The sequence below is a fragment of the Poecilia latipinna genome, unplaced genomic scaffold (assembly GCF_001443285.1).
Source record: "Poecilia latipinna isolate Pla-1442-1.1 unplaced genomic scaffold, P_latipinna-1.0 Scaffold1807, whole genome shotgun sequence".
NCBI classification, from domain to species: Eukaryota; Metazoa; Chordata; class Actinopteri; order Cyprinodontiformes; family Poeciliidae; genus Poecilia; species Poecilia latipinna.
The window spans coordinates 100,148-112,147 of NW_015114423.1; the positions used below are offsets into that span (position 1 = coordinate 100,148).

At 39.3% G+C, this 12,000-nt stretch overlaps 1 protein-coding gene across 1 annotated transcript in view; it reads right to left on the reverse strand.

The window, feature by feature from the left end:
* The window catches only part of aass (aminoadipate-semialdehyde synthase), a 53,434-nt gene that overhangs the window by 19,455 nt on the left and 21,979 nt on the right, over positions 1-12,000 (reverse strand). The window contains exons 11-15 of the mRNA XM_015014343.1: positions 10,511-10,578; positions 3,937-4,058; positions 2,231-2,360; positions 1,951-2,061; positions 289-397 (exon numbers count right to left, since the gene is read on the reverse strand). Of these exons, the coding sequence (XP_014869829.1) occupies positions 289-397; positions 1,951-2,061; positions 2,231-2,360; positions 3,937-4,058; positions 10,511-10,578 (540 nt within the window). The remainder of the gene's footprint in view (positions 1-288; positions 398-1,950; positions 2,062-2,230; positions 2,361-3,936; positions 4,059-10,510; positions 10,579-12,000) is intronic.

Here is a 12,000-nt window from a genome sequence, read left to right on the forward strand (position 1 = left end):
TAGCCTACAGCCCACAGCCCATAGCCCACAGCCAATTGCCCATAGCCCACAGCCCATAGCCCATAGCCTACAGCCCATAGCCCATAGCCTACAGCCCATAGCCCATAGCCTACAGCCCATAGCCCATAGCCCATAGCCTACAGCCCATAGCCCACAGCCCACAGCCCACAGCCCACAGCCCATAGCCCATAGCCCATCGCCAGTGGCCCATGGGGCTTTCTGTGGCATCAGAAAGCCTTTTGGGCAGGTTTAATGTTTCCCTCTCTCTCAGTGTGTGAGCTGACTCACAGTGCAGCCATCAGCCTTAGCCTGCTCGATACACTCCATGGCCAGCATGTGATCGATGCCTGGATCCAGTCCCATCTCGTTCACAATGGTGATGCCTGCTTCCTCCACACTCACACACGCACACAGGAAGACTCTCAAACCTGTAGGTTTTGAACTGGATTCTTTCTATTACATGTATTTTACTTTAAATCCGACACATTCAAAATATTTCAAATGTTTGTTTTTCCAACACAGTGGTTTCCAAGGCCAACCAGTTGGTTTAGAAGCAGCTTTTTCTTCCTGTTTCTACCCACTCTAGAAACACTCAAGTCAGTTCACAACAGCAGCTGTTCACAAATACTGTTTTAGGTCACTGTGATAAAAAAGTTGATGATGATGAGGTCAACATTAAGAGGGGGATGTTTGGACCAAAATCTCCATCTTGAATAACAATACAGAGGATTTTCCAACAGCTTCTGTTCCTCAGTGAGTTTATCAGTTTTAGCTAAGATATTGCTCTGCTCCATTTTTCTTATTAACTTTTTCTGTTCATCAGTTGGTGTCATTTGTTTTTAGTACAACAAATGACACCAACTGATGAACAGCATCTGAATGATGCTTTGATTTATGTGATGCTTATGTTGCTCTGGTTAATATAATACTAATGCAGTTCTGGATAAATGTTGCTATGATTTCCTTTTTTTATTATTAATATTGATTGGGCCTTCTTTATTATTATTATTATTATTATTATTATTATTATTATTATTATTATTATTTATTATTTAGTTTTGCCTTCTTTGAGTTTCTGCTGCTGTTGTAATGTTAATGTTTGATACGATGTTTGCTGGGTCAGATGGCCATTCTGATGCAGTGCTGAAGTTGTAATTGCTAACTCAGATCTATGAACACTAACATCTGCAAAACGTTGCAGATTGTCAGATAAATTCAGGGGTTTGCTTGGTGGGTGTTGTGGTTCCAGTAGAACCTGGATAAGTTGAGTTAATTTTATGTTTGTAGCCAAGAATATCTCCTCCAATATCTGTGTATTTTAGTTCTTTTAGGTAGGAAGGCCTGTGTTGCCTGGTGTGGGTCAACTGTCAACAGAATTTAACTTGTTTGTTCAGAATTCAATTTGTAGACATCCATACGCAAGTCTGATTTTTTTCAGACTAATTTGTTTTTAGTTTGATTCAGAGTTAGCTGTTGACACTCGTGAAATATTTAAATTGTTCATATTTTGGAAGTTGCTGAAGAGACCTTTTACTTTTAGCTAATTTTGCCTTTCATGATATTTTGCTGTATGAACAATGTTTTATTACTGTAGAATTGTAATCATTTTCTGACAGTTCATGTGAATGCTTATGTTGGACTAGGAAGGGGACATCTAGTGGCACATGAGCCCCACTAAGACGTTCTTCACCAGCTACCAATGGTAAAAACCAAAGCAAAGTGATATAAAGACATCTTTGGGTTATCACAGATTTTAGTCTTCATGATTAATAGCAGCAACACAGTAATCATTATGAAAATTTATTATCAATAATTATACCTGCAACTATAAACTTTTGACACTAAAACTTAATTAATATGTTATTTCTTTTCTATTTTAAGTAGTTGTAAAATAAGGTGGTGAGATCTTGGGAAAGTGATTTAAATCTCAACATGATTCTTGTTGGTCACCTGCTCTGCAGCTCCTTCATAGCAGGACTCAGGTAGCTGGCAGTCACCATGTTCACCTTCCTCCTTATGCAGTGTTTGGCGACAATGGGATGGAAAGAGTAAGGCAGCATGCTGGGAAACAGATGGAAAGTTTAGAAGCATTAATTTCACAGGGCTTAATACCTTAGTCTGCCAGTGTGGGAATAGGTCACTGTTGGAAATAATTGTACATATAATATAGCTGCAAAACACAGAAAACTGATTACTCTGGGTGCAAAGTAAATAGAAAAGCTGCTGGTACCTGATGACCAGGTCATGATCTGTGACCAGAGAGTCCAGGTGTCCCTCCTGACTGCTGGCATCCAGCATGATGGGGATGGTGTTGGGATACCTGGCTGCCAGCTCCTCAGCCTGTTTCAGAAGCATAGACGCTAAATGGAAAAGAGAGCAGAGAAAACATCTTCAACATGCTGATTGACTGGACTGGTTACCTTTCTATAATATCAGATTACCGTTTTTCATATTACATCGTCTACATTTAACATCTTTCATACTGAATAAGACAGATTGCCAGTCCTATCCCCTATGCAATAAATATTGAAGAGAGGTTGGAACCTATTACCATTATTTCTGGCATTGCAAACTGATCATTCTGGGGGGCAATTTCTAAAGATTTGAGTGACGTGTTTCCTGTCAATATCAGCTGTGACCCAGGATTGTTTCTGCTTGGCCTCCCGTCCAAATCAGTCACTCACAATCACACTTCAAACTTTGTGGCAAATTATTGCTTTTGGCTAGAAAATGTCTTTTGATCCACTGGATTAAGAATAATTATTTAGAGTCCTCTGTCATGACAGGATTAATGCAGTTCTTAGGGGTAATGAGAAACATTTCATTGATATGTGGTCTCCTGTGCTTAGCTGTTTACCTAAAGAGATGACCCAACTTGTGATGAAAGGTCAGAATCCTATAAAGTGGAAAGTCTCACCAGGTCTTAACTAAAGAATATCCTCCTTTTGTATTACTAAGCATCTTTCTTTTTCTTTTCTTTTATCACCACAGCAGCTAGCTATGATTGTGTTGTTGTCAAGTTTTAAATCTGTTTGTAAATGTTTGGTGACCATTGAAGACAGGATTTGACATGAGTGTGACATAGTACGGCAGCAGTTTTTTTGTTTGTTTGTTTCTGTTTCTCTTCTTTATAATCTAATCATGTGATGCAGTGTTTCCCAACCCTGGTCCTCAAGGCTCACTGCCCTGCATGATTTAGGTATTTCCTTCCTTCAGCCCAGCTGATTTCAATCGATGACTGATTAACAGGCGTTTGTTGAACTGCAATCAGCTGAATCAGGCACATTAAAGCAGGGAAACTGGTCACCAACTCCAGTCCTCCAGGGCTACCATCCTGCAACTTTTAGATTCACCTCTGCTCCAAAATGTCTGAATTCCCTCACCAGCATTCATTCCTCTCTGCAATAGGCTGGAAACGAGCAGTTTATTTGATCCAGGTGTGTTTGAGCAGAGACGTATCTAAAAGTTACAGGATGGTAGGACTGGAGGACTGGAGTTGGTGACCCCTGGTCTAAAATATGTAGGACAGTGTGCCTTGAGGACCAGGGTTGGGAAACTCTACAATCCTCTGTTCTTTTCTCTGCTTATGAAAACACAAAACTAATAAAAATGTGTTTTAAAAAAAATAGATTACCGATTTCCATCATGGACTGTCAGAAGTATAGAAACAGTAATAATGCTGGTGTGTCAACGTTAAACATACACCGACAAAACAACAACTACGCTGTGAGTTCCAAGTGCTGTTCTGGTTGGGATGTCGTTCAGCTCACATGGTGATGGGATGTGAGTGAGCTGCTCCACCCAGAACAGATCGCAGAGGCCAGAAACGTTGGAGATGCGCTCCAGGCAGTTACAGGAGCAACAGTCACCAGAGTGAGTGAAGATCAGCAGTCATGATCAGATCCAGCCTTCCAGTGCGAAGACACCAGTACTCACCAACAGTCACCTGGGTCCCCTCATCCCGGCTCAGATACTCCACCACAGGCCCAGAGACGTAACCTGAGCCCAGCAGCAGAACTCTCTTCATACCAGTTCTCTTCAGGATCTGAGCCTTTTCCCTAAACAACACACACACACACGCACACGCACACACACACACTATAAGTTCTTCCAATGTCTGTAACAAGTGCACTTGTCATATTTTTTGATTCATTGTTACTTCAAACTAAACAATAATGTGTTATCAATGATTTGTTAAGATAAGAGCGGGACTTATTTTTCTCTTTATAGAATCCATTTGATTATCATCATGGCAATTTCAGATTAAAAGCCCAGTTTCTTAGAAACCAAAGGTCAAATGTTAAATCCATTTACAGAGCTGTTAAAGAGTGCAAATAAGTTGGAGCACAAGCATAAAAAAACAGATTAACTTTCTACTTCTGGTTGTACAATGTCTTCTCCATCTTGTAAAACATCTAAATAATTCAAACACTGGAGGCTGTGTGGGATCATAACTATACACATCCTGCTAAGATGTCAGGTTTTGGCCATGCATAAAATGAGACATGACATCAATTTACAACATTTTCCACCAATAATGTGACATTTCCATCCATCAGATATTTTGACAAAGGAAATGGACAAAAGTATTCACTCGTCTGCCTTCACCCACATAAACACTACAGTGACATCTCATTCTTAATTCTGCAGGGTCTAAAGCTGCAGGTTATTACATTTATAAAAAATATGTTTACATGTTTCTCAAAAATGTTGTGACATTATCTCATGAGTCAGATAATCTGTGAAAAAATGAGCTCCTCTCTAGAATATTTCACACATCTGGATCCTTTAGCTAAAACCAAGGCTCCAAAGGCCACTACTCAGGGGCAGAGCTGTGGGGGTCCGGGCCCCCTATGGGTCCGGCCTGGGCCTATGGGGGGCCCGGATGGGAGGCAGAATATGACTTCAGAGATTCAAGTCTGTATCATGTCTTGGAGAAGGTGGGCCCTCTCCTGTTGAGTATGGTGTATGTAGATCATAAAATGGGGTCCCCCAGTAGATTATATAGTAGGCTGCCCCAGTCATTGTTCACTCATGGTTGATAAAAACTTTACAAGACCGACTGATTTTAGTGACATAGTGGGTGTAAAATATTGAATAAAACGTTGTGCTACATGACTGGCTTTATTTTCATTCTTACATTTAACTTTATGACATACTAATTTATAAGTTGATCGCCGATATCGTCTCCAAGTGTATTCTGGGTAAAACACATCACCAACCATCCACAACGTCATCAGTCAGATACTTAGGAATGGATTGTAAACTAGGTAGATTGGAGTATTTTTACGACAAATATGAGTGGCTTTTATTAGTACTTTACAAAATTATGTTTTCATGAGCTTTGTTATTTTAGGTATAAAAGGCCCGGTCATTAGCCCCGCCCCCCAGCCCGACGCCAACTTGTTCCGCCACTACCACTACTTACCAACAAATCAGTCAGGAAGGTACAACACAATCCAAAGCAATGTGTATCATAGCGCCATAAACACAAGAGTGACATTCCTAAAACTGGGGATTTCTCCAAGATTGATGAAAAGACAAGACATGTCACTCTATATGTGGAAAAAGCTTTGAAATGGTCTCAGTTTTATGGCAATTTTAACACTGTCACAGTAGTCCGTGACGGTGTGTGTATGGGCTTCTCCTCCAGGACCCGTTACCTCTGAGACTCGATTTCAAGACAGACAGCTGGGTAATTCAGATCATACTTTCCCAGGTATGATATCCTGGGAAACTCCCAGTAAATGTATTCATCTGGATGGACCCTTTTGAGCAGAAACCAACAACATTTCAGATTCCAAAGTGAATGTTCTACCCTCACTCCAAAAACAACAAGCAGCAAGAATTATTTCAAAATGAGTTAAAATAGAACAGAAGGATTCTTTCTTATCCCACAATGAGAACCAGCAGCAAATTAAACATAAGTGGGCACATACACACATCTTTAGCTGGGTAATTCAGCTAAAGAATTACCTTGACTCAAAGTGGGGAATATAAAAATAAACATATAAGATAAGAAAAATATAATTGTGCCTTTATAAAATTTGCATAATAATAGAAAATAGCAAAATAGAATTGCGAGCATCAGAGAAGGGTAATTTCAAGAAAAACTGCACTAGATGTGCATCCATGTTTGTGTATAAAAATCAACAACATACAATAAGTAAAACTGTGTAACAACGTGTGTGTTCCAATATCAGCAGGAATGTAAACATTCACAGAGTCTGTTAAGACCAGAGAGCTTATCACCTGCTGGGTGGAAGGATCTGCTTTAACGCTCCTTTGTTCACAAAGGATGCAGTCAGAGGTGCTAACATCAAAAAAATCATGGAGTTAACCCCTCTGAGCTTTTTGATCTTTAAAGCAGTCTGCAGTCAAGTTGCTATGGAGATAAAACAGATATTAGGGTTTATCTAAAAAAATAAAATAGCAGCAAATTTGCTTATTTCATAACTTCATAATCAGCTACCTGCTCTCCAATGGTCTGCTTAAAAATGTGGAGGTTCCTCCATCTTTTCCTCAGTGTTAGTATTTATTTAAATGCTTTCATATGATTATAATTTCACTTTTTCTTTGTTTTTTCTTTAGTGGTGGTTATTGCATTTGGTTATTTACTAATTTGGGTGCACACATTTAGTAAACACCTTATGTTTATTTAAGATCATTAACATTTTGTTTTGCTGAGCTTAAGGACTGGCTGGCAGAAGGTGGTTGGTCGACAGGAAAACCAGGAAGTGGAACAGTCCATCAGGCTGCTGGAAGCAGGGGACTTGATGTCAAAGAATCTGCCTCTCTCCACTAACGGCATAATTGCTAAAACCTTTTGGCATTGGGTTATTTTGGTTTTTATAGTGGTGTTTAAGTCAAAATGTTTTAGTTTAAATTAATCATTTATGTTTATACATTATTTGTCTTTGTCTCCATCCCCTCCCCTCCTCGTTTGTGTAGGCTAGCCTGTTTGTATAAATTCCCCTGCGTGTTCATTGTGTGAGGTCAGTTTTTGGTTTGTTGTCTTGAGTTATGTTTGCCTTAGTTGATTTCTTTTGGGCCTATTTTGTTATATTTTTTAGATTTGTTGTTGAAACCGTTTGTTAAGATTTTTTTGGGAAAAAAATAAATAGACGATATTTTTTATATATGCCTTTGCCCTTGTCCTTGACCGGTTGGATCGTCACAAAAAACTACAATCTAAGATCAGCACTGTCCTCCAGCACTGGCAGGTTTAAAGTTGCTGTTTTTGCTGCTATCAGGGAAAACGTAGACTACACTTGCTTTGCATTGTCCTCACTTGGTGACAGTGATACAGTATGATCCTATTAAATATTATATTCTTGATTAATATGGGTTGTTGCTATGTTGTTGTACAGTGTTTTAAGATCTTGTTCAATGTGCCCCTTTTTAACTTTGAGCCTCTGCCCCTCCAAAGGTCTCTGTATGGCCCTAGCCATCTGTTCAATAGAGAATGGCAACTGTGTGTCACTCTGTTGCAGAAAAACAGACCAACTGTCAAAACTAGCTGGTATAGGGTAAAACCAAACTCACAAAAATTAAAGTTGAAATGAAACACAAACAACTACACAGACGTGCAGTTATTGGGAAAACTAGGATCATGTGAAATAGGATAAAAACCTGTTTTGGATATTAAAAATACAATCATAATCATATTTAATAGGAAAATGGTAATAACCTTTATTCAACAAGCAAAGATATATGCTGTCACATTTTACACACACTAAACTGCTGCATTTGTTTAAAGGCTGATTTGAAAATTCTGGATCATCTCCACATCAGGACAACAATAATATGAACATTGTAAGATAATCACCCAGAGTGACTTATGGCATTGTCCAAAGCCTCTCTTCCTGCCAGGAGTCAGACACGACTCATTACTCCAGACTAATTGGAAATGACATCACACACGTAAATGTACAGCAGCATGACTGACTGGAGGTCAGTCATGCACTCGGTGGCTTAATTAGAAAAAGAGAAGATAAATGTTCCCTCGGGGGGTTTATGCATCTTGAGAAGCAGAACTTAATCAAAAGGATTAAGATTTCGCAGGGACAGCTTGTCTAGAAAATCATACTTGGGGTCAAATAAGAAGAAAGCTGATCAAGTCTTGGAGGTGGCCTAAATATGAGTGAGGGGTACGTCTTGGTGTTACTGATCACACTGAGGTGTCCCTTTTAGTGCCTGATATCTTTAAGACAGCTGGTTGTATGGAAGACTAACTGACAAAATCAGAAACAAACAAAAATACATCACTGGAAAGTTCACTGATCAAAGTAGTTTTTTAAAATGATTTTGCCACTTGCTCCAAACAAGTCGTGTAGCTGCAACATCCACAAGTTAAAAAAAAAAAATCATGGCTCTGCATAGATCTATAGATTACTTAAAAGCCAAACAGAAAAAGAGAAAGCTCTGCTAGACTACCACTGTTCTAAAAGGCATAAGTGGTTATTTTATCACACATTTATGTACAGTTCTAGAGTTCACTAGATCAGGGAATCTGTCCCAAAGAAGCATCAAAACACACCTTATGTTTCTCAAGGACTTTGCATTTACCAGAAAAGACCAGACCCAGTTTTTTCATTCCCCACTTTATCAGCCCCGATCCAACTTTAACTTTAACAACGTGTGTTGTTTTAACAGTTGATGTGGCTATTGGATGAAACTGTTTGAGAACTCTACACACTGGGTACTGACTGGAACAGCCATGTGGGACAGACTGATTGGGTTCATGACTGAAGGCAGGCAGAATCGCAGACTAGAGAATGCAGTGAAACAGCTGCTGGGATGGTTTGTTGTTTAAGGCTTGGCACAGTTCTACTCCAGGGTTCTGTTCACCAGAACCTTTTTTAACTAACTGTGTGTTTGTTTCCATTGTGGGTTCTGAACACTGGGCCAGTTAAGTGGATTATGGTCCAGCTATACAAACCTGGGTCCACAGCAGTAGAGTCCAGAATGTGAGCCAAAGAATAGAGATCTCTGACTATTCATTCATTTTTAATAACTATGAACTACCTCTTCAGACTTAGTGGAAATATTCAGGTTGGAAAAGCTCTAACCACAGAAAAAACCCCAGCTGCAGCTGCTACTACTCTGCTGATCTGCTACATCCTAAATATAAAAGTCCACTTTTAGCTCAGCGTCATCCAGAAGTCCTAGCTCCCTAGCTGCTTCTGTTCAGTTCTGGCTCTTGTAGCCTGAGTTCCTGCGGTGGAAACGCACCTTTAAAGCTGCAGTATATTTATTATGAGAGAGACAATCTCTGAAAAAAACGAGCCTCCTCTACCTTCTCCCAGTGCTCGCTACAGAAATAGACAAGTCAGTCAGAAAAAAAAAAACAATCAAAGCCAGGAGAAGGGTCTTAATGCTGTCTAATGTACACAATGCTCACAAATTCCACACTTCTCTCTGCTATGTTACAGCTGGTTCACCACAGCAGAGCCTACAACAAAAGATAAGGCTAGTTAGAATGGCCACCAAGGACGGCAGATAAGCAGTTTTCCTGGAACGGAAACTTATTTCTGTGCCATTATCAAATTTGGCAGCAAGTGCACAAGGTTGATTGACAGCACTTAGGCCCTCTTCCTGGCTCTGATTGGTTGTTTTTGATCAGGAGTCGTTCCATTTCTGAAGACAGCAATAGTAACTCAAGGGGGAGGTGGAGATTTATGGGGTTCCATTTGAGTCCAAAATAAGTAGAAGTCAAATGTGTAGATGTTGTTGGTCTATGTCGTTATGCGACTTTGGTTGATGTCTATGATCTTAGTGCTTTATGGATATGTCGATGTTGCATGTAGATGTTGCATATGTAGGTGATGCATATGTTAGATATTGCATATGTCTATGTTCCATTTGTGTCTACTTATTTTTGACACAAATGGAACCCCATATAGATTATCTGTCTCATAACAGACTGTTACAACATAGTGACAGCTTTCACAAATATATAAAAACATTTTTGTAAAAGTTACATACTGCAGCTTTAGCACCCTGATATTAACAACTGTTAGTATAGGAATGCAGGTAATAAGCCCTGTAGCGATTTTCCTTGTTTAGGTCAGATTATGTATAAAAATGACTGGATTAAATCAGGTGTGTCCAGTCCTCATGTTCTACAATCCTGCAAGTTTTAGATGCATCTCTTCTCCAACACACCTGAATCTAATAAATGGGTCATTACAAGGGCTCAATAGAGCATAAGAGGAAATTCAGCCAATAAACATGGCCTCTAAGCACACTGGCTCCGAGGTATGTGCAGTAAGGCTTCAAACTTCAGAGCTGACAACAGAAAGCAGTGACTTTCAATTAATCAATCAATCAAATTTTATTTGTATAGCACATTTCAGCAGCAGGGCATTTCAAGGTGCTTTACATAATTAAAGAAAAAAATAAAATAAAATAAAAAATAAGAACAGCATGTGACATTGAATAAACAGTAAGAAAGAGAAAGAGATAAAAAGATAAAAACATACTCTCAGCGACCAGCAGGGGGACGTACCTTTTCTCTCGCATTTTTTCAATGTACTCAAACTTTGGGGTGAGAGCTCCATTGGAGGTGATGATGGCCTGGAGACAAACATATTTAGATGGTCACATTAAATCATTACTACAAGAAAAGGCTTGATTATTGTCTGTCATCACAATGGAAAATGATATCCTTTCAGTGGTCCAGATTCCTTTATGATACAATCATAAACTGGTCCAGATGAAGAGTTTCTAGGCTTTCTGATGGGTTTGTTACATCCTCATTTTTAAATCACTTTGGGAAAAAAAGTCATAAGCCCAGTTCACACTACACGATTTTTTGCCCCGATTTTGCCCTTACAACAATCTTAGAACGTTCTGAGTTCTAAGATTATTGCTTCCGATAGTTGTAACCGATCATCCTGAAGTGTGTGGTGTGTTACGACTGATTGGGTCCAGTCGGTAGAAAGTCGGGACAGCTCCAATCTAAAATCTGGAATATTCAACATGTTTAACTTGGCCCGATGATCTCAGCATGTGTGGTGTCCCCCAACTGGGAACGAGAAGGCAGCCTGTTGAATATGACAGGTAGCCAATCAGAAAAAAATAATAATTTTAAAAAACACAGAAAAATTATAAACTTTTCGTACAGAGTACATCTGGTTTAGAAGCGCATTCTAACCCTTGGTTGAAATAGCACATTTAATTTCAGTCTGCAGTAGTAACACAACAGAGAAAAATACAGAAAATGTTATGTTGTGTTAATCTATTTGTAATCTAAACAGGAGCAAATACAGAAAAAAGTAGGTGCAGAAGTTCATTAAACTGTGACAAGCGGAGTGCACTGCACAAATATTGCGCACGCGGTTCCAGGAGCGGTGGAGGTGATGCCAGAAAATTTACAATTAACTCATCATGCACTTTCAATGAATGGCGCTGGAAGACGTTACCCTTCCGCGATCAGTTGGGAAAAAAATTAAGATAACTGCCATCTGGTTTTCTAGAAACGAATACGCAGGACATGCACTCTTCTAGCTGAAGCTGCTCTGATCTATCAATTATTCAGCTTTCTGAAGCAAGGCCCAGTACATACACATATTCTACAACATCAACACAGCAAAACCTTAAAAACTTAAACTGTTATAGTTAATTAAACGCCTTAACAGAAAAAGAAATTAAACTGAGTGTAATGTTTGACTCAAACATAGTGCAGCAAATATAACCCTTGATCGCGCCAGGTCCGGTTCTTAATCTAAAGCTTTGACTTTGTGTTGCGACTTTTTTCGGTTAAAATAAGTCCCCAAACGACAGTTACTGCTTCAACGTCGTTGTCCATGTTTGTTTACTGTAAATTCAGGTGTGGTATCATGGAATTTTAAGGGACTTCATATCTAGAATTGGAATGTTCGTGAGTGAAACCTCACACTCTATGATCGAACACGTTATACCTAGGACTTTTACTCGGCTAGTGTGTCGTAAAAGCAGTGGTGGGAAGTAACGAAGTACAAGTACTTCGTTACTGTA